The sequence below is a fragment of the Callithrix jacchus genome, chromosome 1, assembly GCF_049354715.1.
Source record: "Callithrix jacchus isolate 240 chromosome 1, calJac240_pri, whole genome shotgun sequence".
NCBI lineage: Eukaryota > Metazoa > Chordata > Mammalia > Primates > Cebidae > Callithrix > Callithrix jacchus.
The window spans coordinates 89,852,084-89,865,235 of NC_133502.1; the positions used below are offsets into that span (position 1 = coordinate 89,852,084).

Genomic DNA, 13,152 nt, shown 5'->3' on the forward strand with positions numbered 1-13,152 from the left:
GAAATATGGCAATGTAGGAATATTGTTGCTTTCTAGGAAGTGAAATGAAATGATTTCTGAAGTTTCATATGCATCTCACCTTTTGTGCATTTTTCCTGCATTAGAGTAATAGGAGTATCTTTGCAATATTAAGAAATACTTGGTATGGTTATACCGGGAAAAAGAAAAACAATTTGGGCTGGGCATGGTAGCAAACACCAGTAGTCCTAGCTATTCAGGAGGCTGAGGGAGGAGGATTGCTTAAGCCCAGGAGTTCAGGGCTGTAGTGTGCTGTGTGCTGTGATTGCACCTCTAATAGCCACTGCACTCCAGCCTGGGCAACATTGCAAAGTCTCATCTCTAAAGTTAAAAAATAAATTAAAAAATAAACTATTAGTTTTTATAGTTTCAATTCTCAAGTTTAGGCCTTTGATCCATTTTCAGTTGATTTTTATATGTGATATAAGGTAAGAATCCAACTTTATTTTGTATGTGGATATCCAGTTTTGCCAGCACATTTGTTAGAAAAAGACTGTCCTTTTCCCCCATTGAATGGTCTTAGTAGACTTGTTGAAAATTAGTGGACCATTTATATGGTTTTTTTTCCTGGATTCTGTACTCTAAACAGAATGCTTCATTGGTCTGTGTTTTTGTCTTTATGCCATAACATACTATTGTAATTGCTGGGCAATTTATAGTTTTATAAAATAGTTTTATAAATTTCAAAGTCAGGAAGTGTGAGTCCTCCTTTGTTTTTTTTTTCCAAGATTATTTTGGGGGCCTCTTGTAATTCTTGTGAATTTCAGGTTTTTTCATTTCTTTAGAAAAGGCTGTTGGACTTTTGATTCAGGATTGTGCTGAATAAATAGATTGCTTTGGGTAGTACTGGGGTCTTGACAACGTTAAATCTTACGCATTACCACAGGACGTCTTTCCATTTATTTAGATCTTTAATTTCTTTCAGCAGTGTTTTGTAGTTTTCAGTGTATAGGTCTTTTGCCTTGGTTAGATATATTTGTATGTATTTAATTCTTTTAAATCAAGCTTGTTCAACCAGCGGCCAGTGGGTTGCATGTGGCCCAGGACAGCTTTGAATGTGGCCCAACACAATTCATAAACTATCTTAAAACATTATGAGGTGTTTTCTTTTTCTCTCTTTTTTTTAAAGCACATTAACTATCATTAGAGTTATTTTATGTGTGGCCCAAGACAATTCTTCCAGTTTGGACCAGGGAAGCCAAAAAATGGGACATCCCTATGTTAGATACTATTATAAATGGAATTGCTTTCTTAATTTCCACTTCAGAATTTTTATTGCTGACGTAGTAGAAACACAACTGATTTTTGTGTGTTGATCTTTTCCCCTGCAATCTTGCTTTATTAGCTCTATTAGCTTTCTTAGGGATACTTTGTGGCCCACATTATGCAAGAAGAGATAGTTTTTACCTTTTCCTTTCCAATTTCAATGCCTTTTGTTTCCTTGTTTCTGTTCTTAGGGAGAAAGCTTTCAGTCTTTTCACCATTGACTAGTTGTTGGACTTTCATAAACACCCTTTATCATGTTGAAGAATTTTCTTCGTTTTTTGTTTTTTGGTTTGTTTTGTTTGTTTGTTTGTTTTGAGACAGGGTCTCGCTCTGTCACCCAGGTTGGAGTTCAGTGGCACCATCTCAGCTCACTGCAGCCTCAGCCTCCCAAGTAGCTGGGATTACAGGCACCCACCACCATACCTGGCTAATTTTTCTATTTTTAGTAGAGACGGGGTTTCATCATGTTGGTCAAGCTGATCTCATACTCTTGACCTCAAGTGATCCGTCCACCTTGGCCTCCCAAAGTGCTGGGATTACAGGTATGAGCCATCGCGCCCAGCCAAATTTTCTTAAGGTTTCTAAAGGTTTTTCTGATTAAAGAGTGCTGGATTTTGTCAAATGTCTTTTTTGCATCAATTGAGTTGATATATATGTTTTTTCTTCATTCCATTAATGTGATATATTTCATCAATTGATTTTCTTATGTTGAACCATGCTTGCATTCCTAGGATAAATTCCATTTGGTCATGGTAAATGATCTTTTTAGTAAACATTGTTGTTTCCAAAAAGATACATTCTTAAAGTTTCTAGTTGGGATTCTCTGTCGATAGATATGCTCAGTGACCTCCTTTGTCAAGCAATAGATGCTAGTTTAATACTTTCTGTAAAGTGCAGGTATATCTCAAGATTCATAATATCTGTTGCTGAAATATCTGTAAGTTTTAATTGGTAGGACTTTTAATAGAAATGTACCAAAGTTTTGGCTGTGAACCAAATCCCTGGTCAGGAAAAAAAAAAAAAAATAACATACCAAAGTTTCAGTGAATGTTGAAGGCTGAATGTGAAATATTTATGTCAGTGTCATTTCTGGCACTTAAAACATGACTTTGTTTATACTCAGTAATTATGGAATCATGTATGATAACATTATTTAATTAGTATAACAATGTTAGCAACACTAAAATCATATGCCATTGTTAAAGATAATTAATGAACTAGCACACATAATGTTTTACTGTTATTTTTCCATTTTATTACTTGACATAAAGTAGACTGATGAGGCAAGGATGAGTTAGTTCTAAATGGTGCTAATAGGTTATTTTTAAAATTAAAAAAAATTTTTTTAAACCATTCTGAATAAGTAAAGCATTTTACAGAATTTATAGCTTAAAAGGTTTCAAGGGATATATAGTCTCCTTTCCATAACAGTTCTTCATAACTCTTCCTCAGTTACCCAGTTTCCTTTCCTGAAAGTATTGTTATAAAAGTGGATGGGTATATATAAACTTTAAATAAAGTACACTGAAATATCTGTCACACTTTTTTTTTTTTTTGCCATTCTTGGATCCAATGGAAGTATTACATTTCTTCCTATGTTATTTGTTTTACTTACTTGATTTAGATTGATTTTCTTATAGTAGATAAGGTGACCTATTGAAAAAAAAAACCTTAAACAGGAAACCTAATAAAACACAGTAAAGGCTGCATCGATATTAAATTCATAGCTTTGTCAGAATAAGTAAACCCTAGAGCCTAGAAAAGGGTCATTAGGCCAGGTGTGGTGGCTCATGCCTTTAATCCCAGCACTTTGGGAGGCTGAGATGGGTGGATTACTTGAGGATAGTAGTTGCCAACATGGTGAAACTCTATCTCTACTAAAACTATAAAAATTAGCTGGGCCTGGTGTCACTTGCTTGTAATCCCAGCTGCTTGAGGGGCTAAAGCAGGAGAATCGCTTGAACCAGGAAGTGAAGTTTGCAGTAAGCTGAGATTGCACTGCTGCACTCCAGCCTGGGCAACAGAGTGAGACTCCATCTCAAAAAAAAAAAAAGAAAAAAAAAAGGTAAAGGAAGAAAAGGGGTATTAATTACAGCCCTTCAGAATCCAAGTTGATGCTAGATAAATTCTGGTCAACTTTGTGTCTTTCAGATAAATTTCTAGGACTCTTTTTATGTCATAGTAATTATATGGGGAATTTAATGTCTTTTTACTCAGACTGGAGTTAACACAAATTTATGTCAGCTAGCCTGTGTGTGTGTGTGTGTGTGTGTGTGTGTGTGTGTAAGTGTGATTTCACTGAAGGCCATTTGTAATTGAACTGCTTTTAGAAGATCATATACTTAAATGTATAGAATTAACTGTATTGGGGTCATTAAAATATTTTTCTTAAGGAAACACACGTCAGGTTTTCTTTTATTTTTCCAAGTGAGTGTCTAATCATTTAAATATAAGAATTCAGTGCTGTAAAGCTTATAGTAGCTAAGGAAATACAGATTCTTAAGTTTGCATCCTGTCTGGAAGGAGGGCTCACATGTAAAATCACATTTTTTGAGTCCTAAAAGTTGTTGGACTGTATTTTTTAGATCTTAATTTCATTAGCCCATTTAATTTTAGAAGAATCTGAAGTGATTTGTTTGTGGGGAAAAATTTATGTGTTTGCATTTATATATATATATATATATATATATATATATGAAACACTCCAAAAAGAAACTGATGCACTACCGACTGGTTGATTTTGTTTTTTCTTTTTTATAGTTGGCTGTTAGGAAAAAAGTACTCTGAGCATCTTAAAGAAGCATTTTTTTTTTTCCCACTTAGGAAAAATGGAGAAAGTAAATTATAGTTCATGAAAAGATTCTTTTAGCTGGAAGAACCCATTTTAAAAAAGAACATGTAGGAATTGTAGACTGCCAAATAGTGCAGGTGGTAGTTTAGAGACTAAAGATAGATTTCTCCCTCATCCTGAAAGCTTAACACAGACAGGTATGTGTTTGCTATTCTTTTAAGTCAAGATTTCAAGTGCTTACAAATCTAAAGGAATAACACAGTAGAAAAACCACTCAGCATTCACAATCCAGTAGAAAAATGTTGTAAATGATAGTTCACCGAAAGACATACAGGACAGTCAATCTCATAAGAAAATGCAAATGTAAAACCACATTAAGATGCCATTTTTATTTTATTGCAAAGATTTAAAAGTTAGATGACTTTTAGTGAAGATGTGAGGAAACATAAATATGTTCCTTTTGGAAGAATAAATTAGCAAAAAGCTGACTTAAAACAATCTGGCTTATTTGTCAAAATTCAAATGTTTATCTTGGCTGGATACAGTGGCTCACGCCTGTAATCCCAGCACTTTGGGAGACTGAAGTAAGTGGATCACCTGAGGTCAGGAGTCCAAGACCAACCTGGCCACCATGGTGAAACCCCATCCCTACTAAAAATATAAAAATTAGCCAGGTATGGTGGCACGGGCCTGTAGTCCCAGCTACTTGGAAAGCTGAGGCAGGAGAATTGCTTGAACCTTGGAGGCAGAGGTTGCAGTGAGTCAAGATCATGCTACTGCACTCCATCCTGGGTGACAGAGCAAGACTCTATCTCAAAACAAAACTTCTGCTGATGCTGGGGGGAAAAATGCATATCTTGATTCTTGGAAGTTCAGTTTAAGGGAAGATATTCAAATATTTTCTGCACATCAAAGTTATTCATGCCACTACATTAGTGTAGTGTGGGAAGTAAAATTTTTCAAAATAAAACAAGGAGTTATTCATGCTAAGGGTATTAGTTTTAACATTATGATAGTGAAATATCGTGAACAATATAAATGTCTTTAATTAGGAGATATTGATAAATTATGTTACAGTTATGCAGTAGAGTTAAGGAAGCTCTGTGTAATGGCATGAAAGAGGTTCAGGGATATTGTATTATATCGGGGTTGGCAAATGTTTTCTTAAGTGCCAGGCAGTAAATGTTTCAGGCTTTTCCGGCAATGTGGTCTCTGTTGAGACTGCTCAGTGCCATTGTTGTAGGAAGGCAGCCACAAACCATTCTTAAATGAATGGGTATGGCTGTGTTTCAGTAAAACTTCAATTACAATGACAGGTGACTAGCTGGCAAGCCATAGTTGCTGTACCTTTATTAAGTGAATGATGCAAAGTGAAGATCCTTAATATGTAAACTATAGTGGAAGTAGGAATTAATTATCGAAAGCATAGAAAAGAGAATTCAAGGAACTTTGCCTGGGATATGTAGGAAATATAGATGAAGTGACAATTTAAATGATAAAGTAATAATTTGAGTTTCTCTGGGAAAAAGCTCTAAAGATTAACATGAGAAAGTCTTTTCTGGGATCAGTGAGAAGGTCGTCTGGCTGAAAGAGAGTTCTTTGTTGGGAGGTGATGAAGAGTTAAATTAGGATTATATATTTGAAGGTGCTAAACACTTCTGATTTATAGTATATTTCTGTGATGAGTAAAAAAAGTTTTGGCTGGGTATGGTAGCTCACGCCTGTAATCCCTGGACTTTGGGAGGCCAAGGTGAGTGGGTTGCTTGAGCCCAGGAGTTCAAGACCAGCCTGGGCAACACGGCAAAACCCCATCTCTTAAAAAGTATAAAAATTAACCAGGTGTCGTGACACACACCTCGTAGTCCCAGCCACTTGGGAGGCTGAGGCAGGACGATTGTCTGAGCTTGGGAGGCAGAGGCTCCAGTGAACTGAGGTAGCACTGTTGCACTCCAGTCTGGACAACAGAGCAAGACTGTCTCAGATTAAAAAAAAAAAATTCAGTAGCTCTGTTAAGCCTTGACATTTTGCCATATTTGCTTTAGATATTAAAAAAAAAAATTTTTTTATTGCTCCTACAGAGCAGGGCCACCCCACAGGCAGTATGCTCAGGGCAGCTGTATTTTTTAAAAGAAACAATTTTATTTTTGTTTTAAAAATTTTGATGTAATAAAAGATTATTAGTGAGATTATTTTTCATTACTTTTTTTTTTTTTGAGACGGAGTCTTGCTCTGTCACCCAGGCTGGAGTACAATGGCACGCTCTCAGCTCACACAACCTCCACCTCCCGAGTTCAAGCAATTCTCCTGACTCAGCCTCCCAACTAGCTGGGATTTTAGGTATGCACCACCACACCTGGCTAATTTTTCTATTTTTAAGTAGAGATTGGTTTCACCATATTGGTCAGGCTGGTCTCGAACCCCTGACCTCGTGATCCGCCCGCCTCAGCCTCTCAAAGTGCTGGGATTACAGGTGTGAGCCACCGCGCCCAGCTTCGTTCCTTTTTATACTGTCTTTAAATTTGGTGTTTATTTTACACTTAACAACATGTCTCAATTTGCACTAGCCACATTTTAAGTATTCAGTAGCCACATGTAGTTAGTGGCTTTTACTGTACTGGAGAATGAATAGCTGTGATTCAGAGAACCATTGTAGGTACTTAAAAGTTGTATTTACTTCTACCACTAGGGGTCAGCCAAGTTTCATAATGTTGACTTAACAAGACAGCATTTTGTGTTCAAGTTTTAAAATTTACAGCTTGCCGGGCACAGTGGCTCATGCCTGCAATCTCAGCAATTTGGGAGGCGAGGCTGGTGCATCACGAGGTCAGACATTTGAGACCAGCCTGGCCAACATAGTGAAACCATATCGCTACTAAAAATACACACACACACAAAAAATAGGGCATGGTGGCAGGTGCCTGTAATTCTACTGAGTCAGGAGGCTGAGGCAGGAGAATCGCTTGGAACCTGGGAGGCAGAGGTTGCAGTGAGCCGAGATCACGCCATTGTACCCCAGCCTGGGCAACAGTGTGAGACTCCATCTTAAAAAAAAAAAAATTTACAACTGTAATGCAAAGATCGTTCTGTGTGCAACAAAGGAAACCTCTGTCGAGAACAGTATTTACTGCTGGTGAAATAGCTGGAGCAGAATGGGTGATGGAATGTGATCCATGGCCTCTTTAGACACATGGGCTCTATGTCTGTCCTTACAGATGTATCCTTTTCCATTCTTGTTTGTCTTGAATAAACTGTTGAAACTTTTCGTCCTGTTATTAGGAAGGTCATATTTATAATAAATGTACTGCTTCTCCGTATTTGGACCTTATTAACTAGGTAAACTTGTTGGCTTGCTTATTTTTGCGAAGAATCTCAAGTAGGCACCATTTGATTACGGAGCCACATAACCTATGTCTCTATTCTGCTTTTAAAAATGTTTCAGCCTGGTTTAAGGTATTCTCATCATAAAGGTCTGTATTAGATTTATATTTCTTGTTCTCCACAGAAATGGCCTCATAGAAATGCCCTAGACTTCATATGAATTTATAGCAGAAATGTCTACTTAGAGTGCCTTAGTTTCATACACACCATAGTTAGAGGAACTTTTCATTATGCTGCTAATATCCCTTGTATAAAAAAACCCAATGAAGAAAATCTAGCCAAGATCAAAGAGTTAGGGAAAAATTCTCTCCATCTTACCTGTTCATTGCATAGTTCTTAATCTTTTTTTTTTTGTTCTAGAGGGTTTGCTTTGATGCATTTCTTATATGTCCACTGAAATCTTCTTTGTCATAATAAAATCCTCGTTGTCATTGATAAAAGCAGTCATTAAGTTAACTTTCTGTAAGTTACCAAAATAATTGTTGTTAACATTGGCACAGCTCTTCCTTCAGGTTAGCATAATTTCTAACTTCTACGTGATAATATTTTACTGGGGTCATCAGCCATTCGGAAATTGATTGCTAGTTATTTTTATATAAATATTTAAATACTCTATGAATTTGCTTCCAAATCCTTTTGCTTTCTGTAGTATGACTTTGATCAGATAATTTAAAAAAAAATTCAAAGCTGAGAACAGCCACTTGCTGGAGTAGGGGTGGAAGTGCATGTTATGATTGGGCAGATGGGACCTGAGAAAAGAAAGGTAATTCTCGAGAATAGGGGTTTTGGTGGGTCTGGTAGAGAGTGAGAAATGAGAGTGAGTTAGGTCTGAGTAGAGTGCCGCAATGGCAGGTCCCTTATATAAGGAATAGCAGAGTCCTGGAGCTATGAGTTTTCAAAAGCCCCACAGTGTTCGTTCTTTTTTATTTTGAAGTGGGATATGCAAAGTTTATATGGGCTACTAGTAAAGTGCCCTGTTGCTGCTTGGAGCATGACAAATTTAAAAACCATGTAGTTAAAAGAGAATTTGTAGAAGTAGACTTGGATATTGGATTTGATTTGTGAACCAAATTTAGGAAATTAGTAGTGAAATTTATATTTACTTGACATATTAGCTGATTATATACATTTCCCTTTGGCTTCTTATAAGACTACAATTTTAGTTTCCTCAGGATTATACTGATTTGTCAAAATTCCGGAGAAAAGGCCTTGCTTTGGTAAAGCTTTTAGTGGTTTGAAAGTGGAATAATGGCTGTTACACTGAAGGAAATATGTAATGGCATTGTGATGCTAGTAGGTAGAAATCAGTTTGGTTGTGAACCTCTGATTTGATGTAATATATTTGCTATCATGTATGCTTAATTAGAGGGCTGTTTCCCATTTCCCCATGAAAATATCCCCTCTCCCAAATTCTTTCGTCAACTAAAATATTTAAGGATTTAGAGATATACCTGACACATTAAATGCTATGTCTGTAAACAATTGGGTTACATATAAAATTTAGAAATAAAGTTATGTTGTATTTATTGTCCCATATGATGAACTATTTTTTTTCAAACTCTTCATATTTAATTGGGATCCCTTTGGAATAATTTGTCTTTCTAAGATAGTTGTTCAGGGTGACAGCTGTTAGGAATATGAATGACTTTATAAGTCTTCAGATTTAAGAGTACTCCTTTTTTCTGAAAAATAGTTTTTGAGGGCTAAAACCCTCATCTCATATCTGAACATACATAATAAATTCTTATACCTCTTATTTTTGATATGTAGAAGTATTTCTTGATTGTAAGAAGTCAGTTTTAGTGAGCTTATTCTTATTGAGTAAATGAGTAAGTTTTTAGTTGTTAATGTGGATTTTGTCTTTTTCGTTTTTTTCTTTGAGGGGTTGGACATAATTGCCTTATTTCATTTCAGGGATCCTTCTAAAGTAAATATTCTGGTACCTGGTGCTGGACTAGGAAGACTGGCCTGGGAAATAGCTATGCTAGGTTATGCTTGTCAAGGAAATGAATGGAGTTTTTTTATGCTCTTTTCTTCCAACTTTGTACTCAACAGGTATTTAATTTATTTTTTGCTGGAAATAGTAATTTCTCAGAATCAGATTGACTTACCTTTTTCTTGAACAATTTTGAATTTGAAGATAAGTACATAGTATTGATTATGATATATGTCACAAATGTTTCTTATGTTGAAATTAAAGATACGGATTATCACTTGAACCAATTGCCTAGTTATCAGAATGTTGAAACAGGATGGGTAAGTGACTTTCTAGAAAGTGATTGGACATTCCATGAAATGATTTCTATACAAATCTTCAGGACTAAGTATGAACCAGGAAGGAGTATTTAAGCGGCCAAGTATGCTCTCATGACTGAGATGGAAAGATCTCTTAGAACTTCTGTGGCCTCTTTTGGAAGGCAATGGAAGACAGTTGTTATTTTTAAAGCCAGAAGATGTATATTAAGTAGCTGCCTTATTTAAAGAATACATTGTCTCAGATGGCAGTGTGAGTTTTAGGGGGTTAGTGAAAAAGAGAAAAAGAAGAGGGTTATAAAAAAAAATAGATAGCAAACTGTTTTAGTTAAAACCAGTACCATTTAAAAAAAACTAGCTGAATTGTTTTACTTGGTTTTGAAGTTTAGAAATAAATTTTTTAAACTTTGGATGAACAGTATATTTTTATCTCTGAATTTACTTTTTTTTCTGTTATTAATCCATGATTGGTTGCTCATGTACATGTATATGTACATTTTCAGATAATCAGGGAAGCTGTTGTAGTGACTTTTTAAGTAATAATGAATTACATATGCAAATCTTCAATTAAACAGAATATTTTAGTATTTAAAGTGGATTTTCTTGGCAAATATTTAGGTTAACACCTGATTTTATGCTCATATTTTGCAGATGTTCTGAAATTAATAAATATAAACTTTATCCTTGGATCCATCAGTTTAGCAATAACCGGAGATCAGCTGATCAGATTCGACCCATCTTTTTCCCTGATGTTGACCCCCACGGTCTTCCTCCTGGTTCTAACTTTTCTATGACAGCAGGAGATTTTCAGGAGATTTATTCAGAATGCAGTAAGTTCAAATCAAGCATTTAGAAAGTCTTGTCCTTTATTCTAAATTTATGAGCTAGTTTTATCCTAAGCCAAGGTTTAGATCACTCATTTTGATGGTAGAACCTAAGGCATACGTCAGTGTCAATTTAGAGATTTTCAAGGTCCATATACAAGGCATCGATAGGAAATGAAAAGAAGTGTAAGATTATCTACAGTCAAGAAATTTAGGATCTATTGGGCCCATTAATACTAAAAGATATGATGTAAACAAAGTTTAAATGAGTAATGAATACTAAAAAAAGAAAGGTTATTAGTGTGAGAAGGAAGCTGTTCATAGTGAGGCTATGACTTGAAGGCTGAGAGAATAGCATTTGAGGCAGACAGAAGTACAAAGATATGAATAAGATGATTGAGGATGGCAGCACAGCTGTACTGGCAAGGAAAGAAAAGCTTTAATGAAAGATTTAATGGGATTTAATGGGAGATATTGCTAGAAAAGTAAATTTGTTCCAGATCATGGAGGACTTTTGTAGTCAGGCTGTGCATTGACTTCAGCCTGGCAAACTGTTGAAGAAATCTGAGCTAGGGATGAGAGAAAGGGAGATGGTAATGGGGAAAGTGGAGAGGGAGACTGGCAGTAAAAGGAGAAAAAAATAGAATACTGAGGGTTCAGCAAAATCATTCAGTCAGTAGGTACTTGTTGAGTACCTACTAAGTAGCAGGTATGTTCTAGGTGTCAAAAGAGAACAGGGAACAAAACAAAGTCCCCATCCATGGAGAACTTCTATTCTAGTAGAGAAAGTGAGGCAATGACAAATATAATATTGTGAGAAAGAAAATTTAAGGCAGGGAAGAGGGGTTACAGAGTGACTGGGGAGGGGCTGCTTCTTTTTATAGAGTTGTCAGGGAAAGCCTTTCTAAGAGCAGAAACTTAAAAAAAAAAACGTCTAGCAGAGAACCTTGAAAGAGTACAGAGGCAAACCATTGAGCTCTTTGAAGGGAAAATGTTTTAGATAGGGAATGGCAAGAAAGGAGGGTTAGGGAGTAGAGAGCGTGGTTGCTCTGCTTAAGGAGGAGCTGGACTGTACTAAGCAATGGGTACGGTGGTGGGAAGTCAGCATCGAGAGGATTTGATGAGGCAAACTTGTAGGCAGGCCATAGTAAGAACTTGGAATTGTACTCAGAGAAACAGGACGCCATTGGAGGGCTTGAAGCAGAAGTAGCAACAACATAGATTGTTTTTATTTATTTATTTAACCACATGGAAAGCTTTTATTTTTCCCTGAACTATGTATGAGATTGGGACAACCTGTATTCTGAAGGAATTAGAGTTGAAAGATGTAAGGTGTTGGGGATAAGGAATGAAATAATGGAAAACACCACTTAGGCAAGGAAAAGTCCCCTTTTTCTGGAGCAGGGCTTGAGAGAACAAATGATAAAGGTACTCCTCCATGGGATCCAATAAAAAATACAATTAAAAAATGCCTTTATTGCACCAGGATTTGTACAGACACCATACCTCCAAGAGAAAAACGGTGTTCTCTACTGGATTTTCACCCATTGCTTCTACCTGCCCTTGGTTCCCCTTTTTTCCTGGTAATTATTTGCAGTTGTAGTAGATCTTGAGGTATTTGGATGTCATTGATTTCTTAGTTGGCAACTAGTGCCTGCAGTCTTTCTGAAACCTACCAGACTTGGTGGTTAACACTAGTGTAAATTGGAATGACTATTATTTTGTTTTAAGTGATTTTAAATGAAGCCTACAATTTGAATAGTGTATAAACAAAATTTTTTTTCTTTTTGAGGCGGAGTTTTGCTGTTGTTACCCAGACTGGAGTGCAATGGCACGATCTCGGCTCACCGCAACCTCTGCCTTCTGGGTTCAAGCAATTCTTCTGCCTCAGCCTCCCGAGTAGCTAGAACTACAGGCATGCGCCACCATGCCCAGCTAATTTTTTGTATTTTTAGTAGAGACGGGGTTTCACCTTGTTGACCAGGATGGTCGCAATCTCTTGACCTCGTGATCCACCTGCCTCGGCCTCCCAAAGTGCTGGGATTATAGGCGTGAGCCACAGCGCCCAGCCAACAAAACTCTTACAAATATAATTCGGTAATAATATGTTGAGATTAGATTATAATAAACTCTTACAGATATAATTTGGTAATAATACGTTGAGATTAGATTATAATATCTGTGTTATTTGGGATAATTTCCAAATTGATTACTTAATCAGGCTATTGATATCAGTATTTCCGATAAGTGATTATTAGGTTACCATGATTATAGTGGTGATCAGAAGTTTAGCTTCTGTATTTCTATCAAATATTAATACTCTGTAAAAGGTAACTGGCAACTTTAAAGGATTAATTAAAAGAAAAAAGCAAAGTAACAGATGCAGTAATTTAATTTTTCTTGATTAGATACCTGGGACTGTATTGCTACCTGTTTCTTCATAGACACAGCTCACAATGTAATTGATTATATTGATACAATATGGAAAATACTCAAGCCAGGTGGAATTTGGATAAATCTAGGTAAGTTTTTTAGTATTTACTAAAATTTTATATGTTAATCTGAGTACTTACAGCTATTTTATATTTAACTTACAGTCTCAAATGTTCATGAAAATTAGAA

General features: G+C 36.1%; 1 protein-coding gene across 10 annotated transcripts in view; it reads left to right on the forward strand.

Moving 5' to 3' along the window:
- The window catches only part of CARNMT1 (carnosine N-methyltransferase 1), a 46,443-nt gene that overhangs the window by 18,180 nt on the left and 15,111 nt on the right, over nt 1-13,152 (forward strand). For all 10 annotated transcript variants that reach the window (XM_078366461.1, XM_078366466.1, XM_078366463.1 and 7 more), the window contains exons 4-6: nt 9,368-9,508; nt 10,358-10,536; nt 12,939-13,052. In XM_078366461.1, coding sequence (XP_078222587.1) covers nt 9,368-9,508; nt 10,358-10,536; nt 12,939-13,052 — 434 coding nt within the window. The remainder of the gene's footprint in view (nt 1-9,367; nt 9,509-10,357; nt 10,537-12,938; nt 13,053-13,152) is intronic.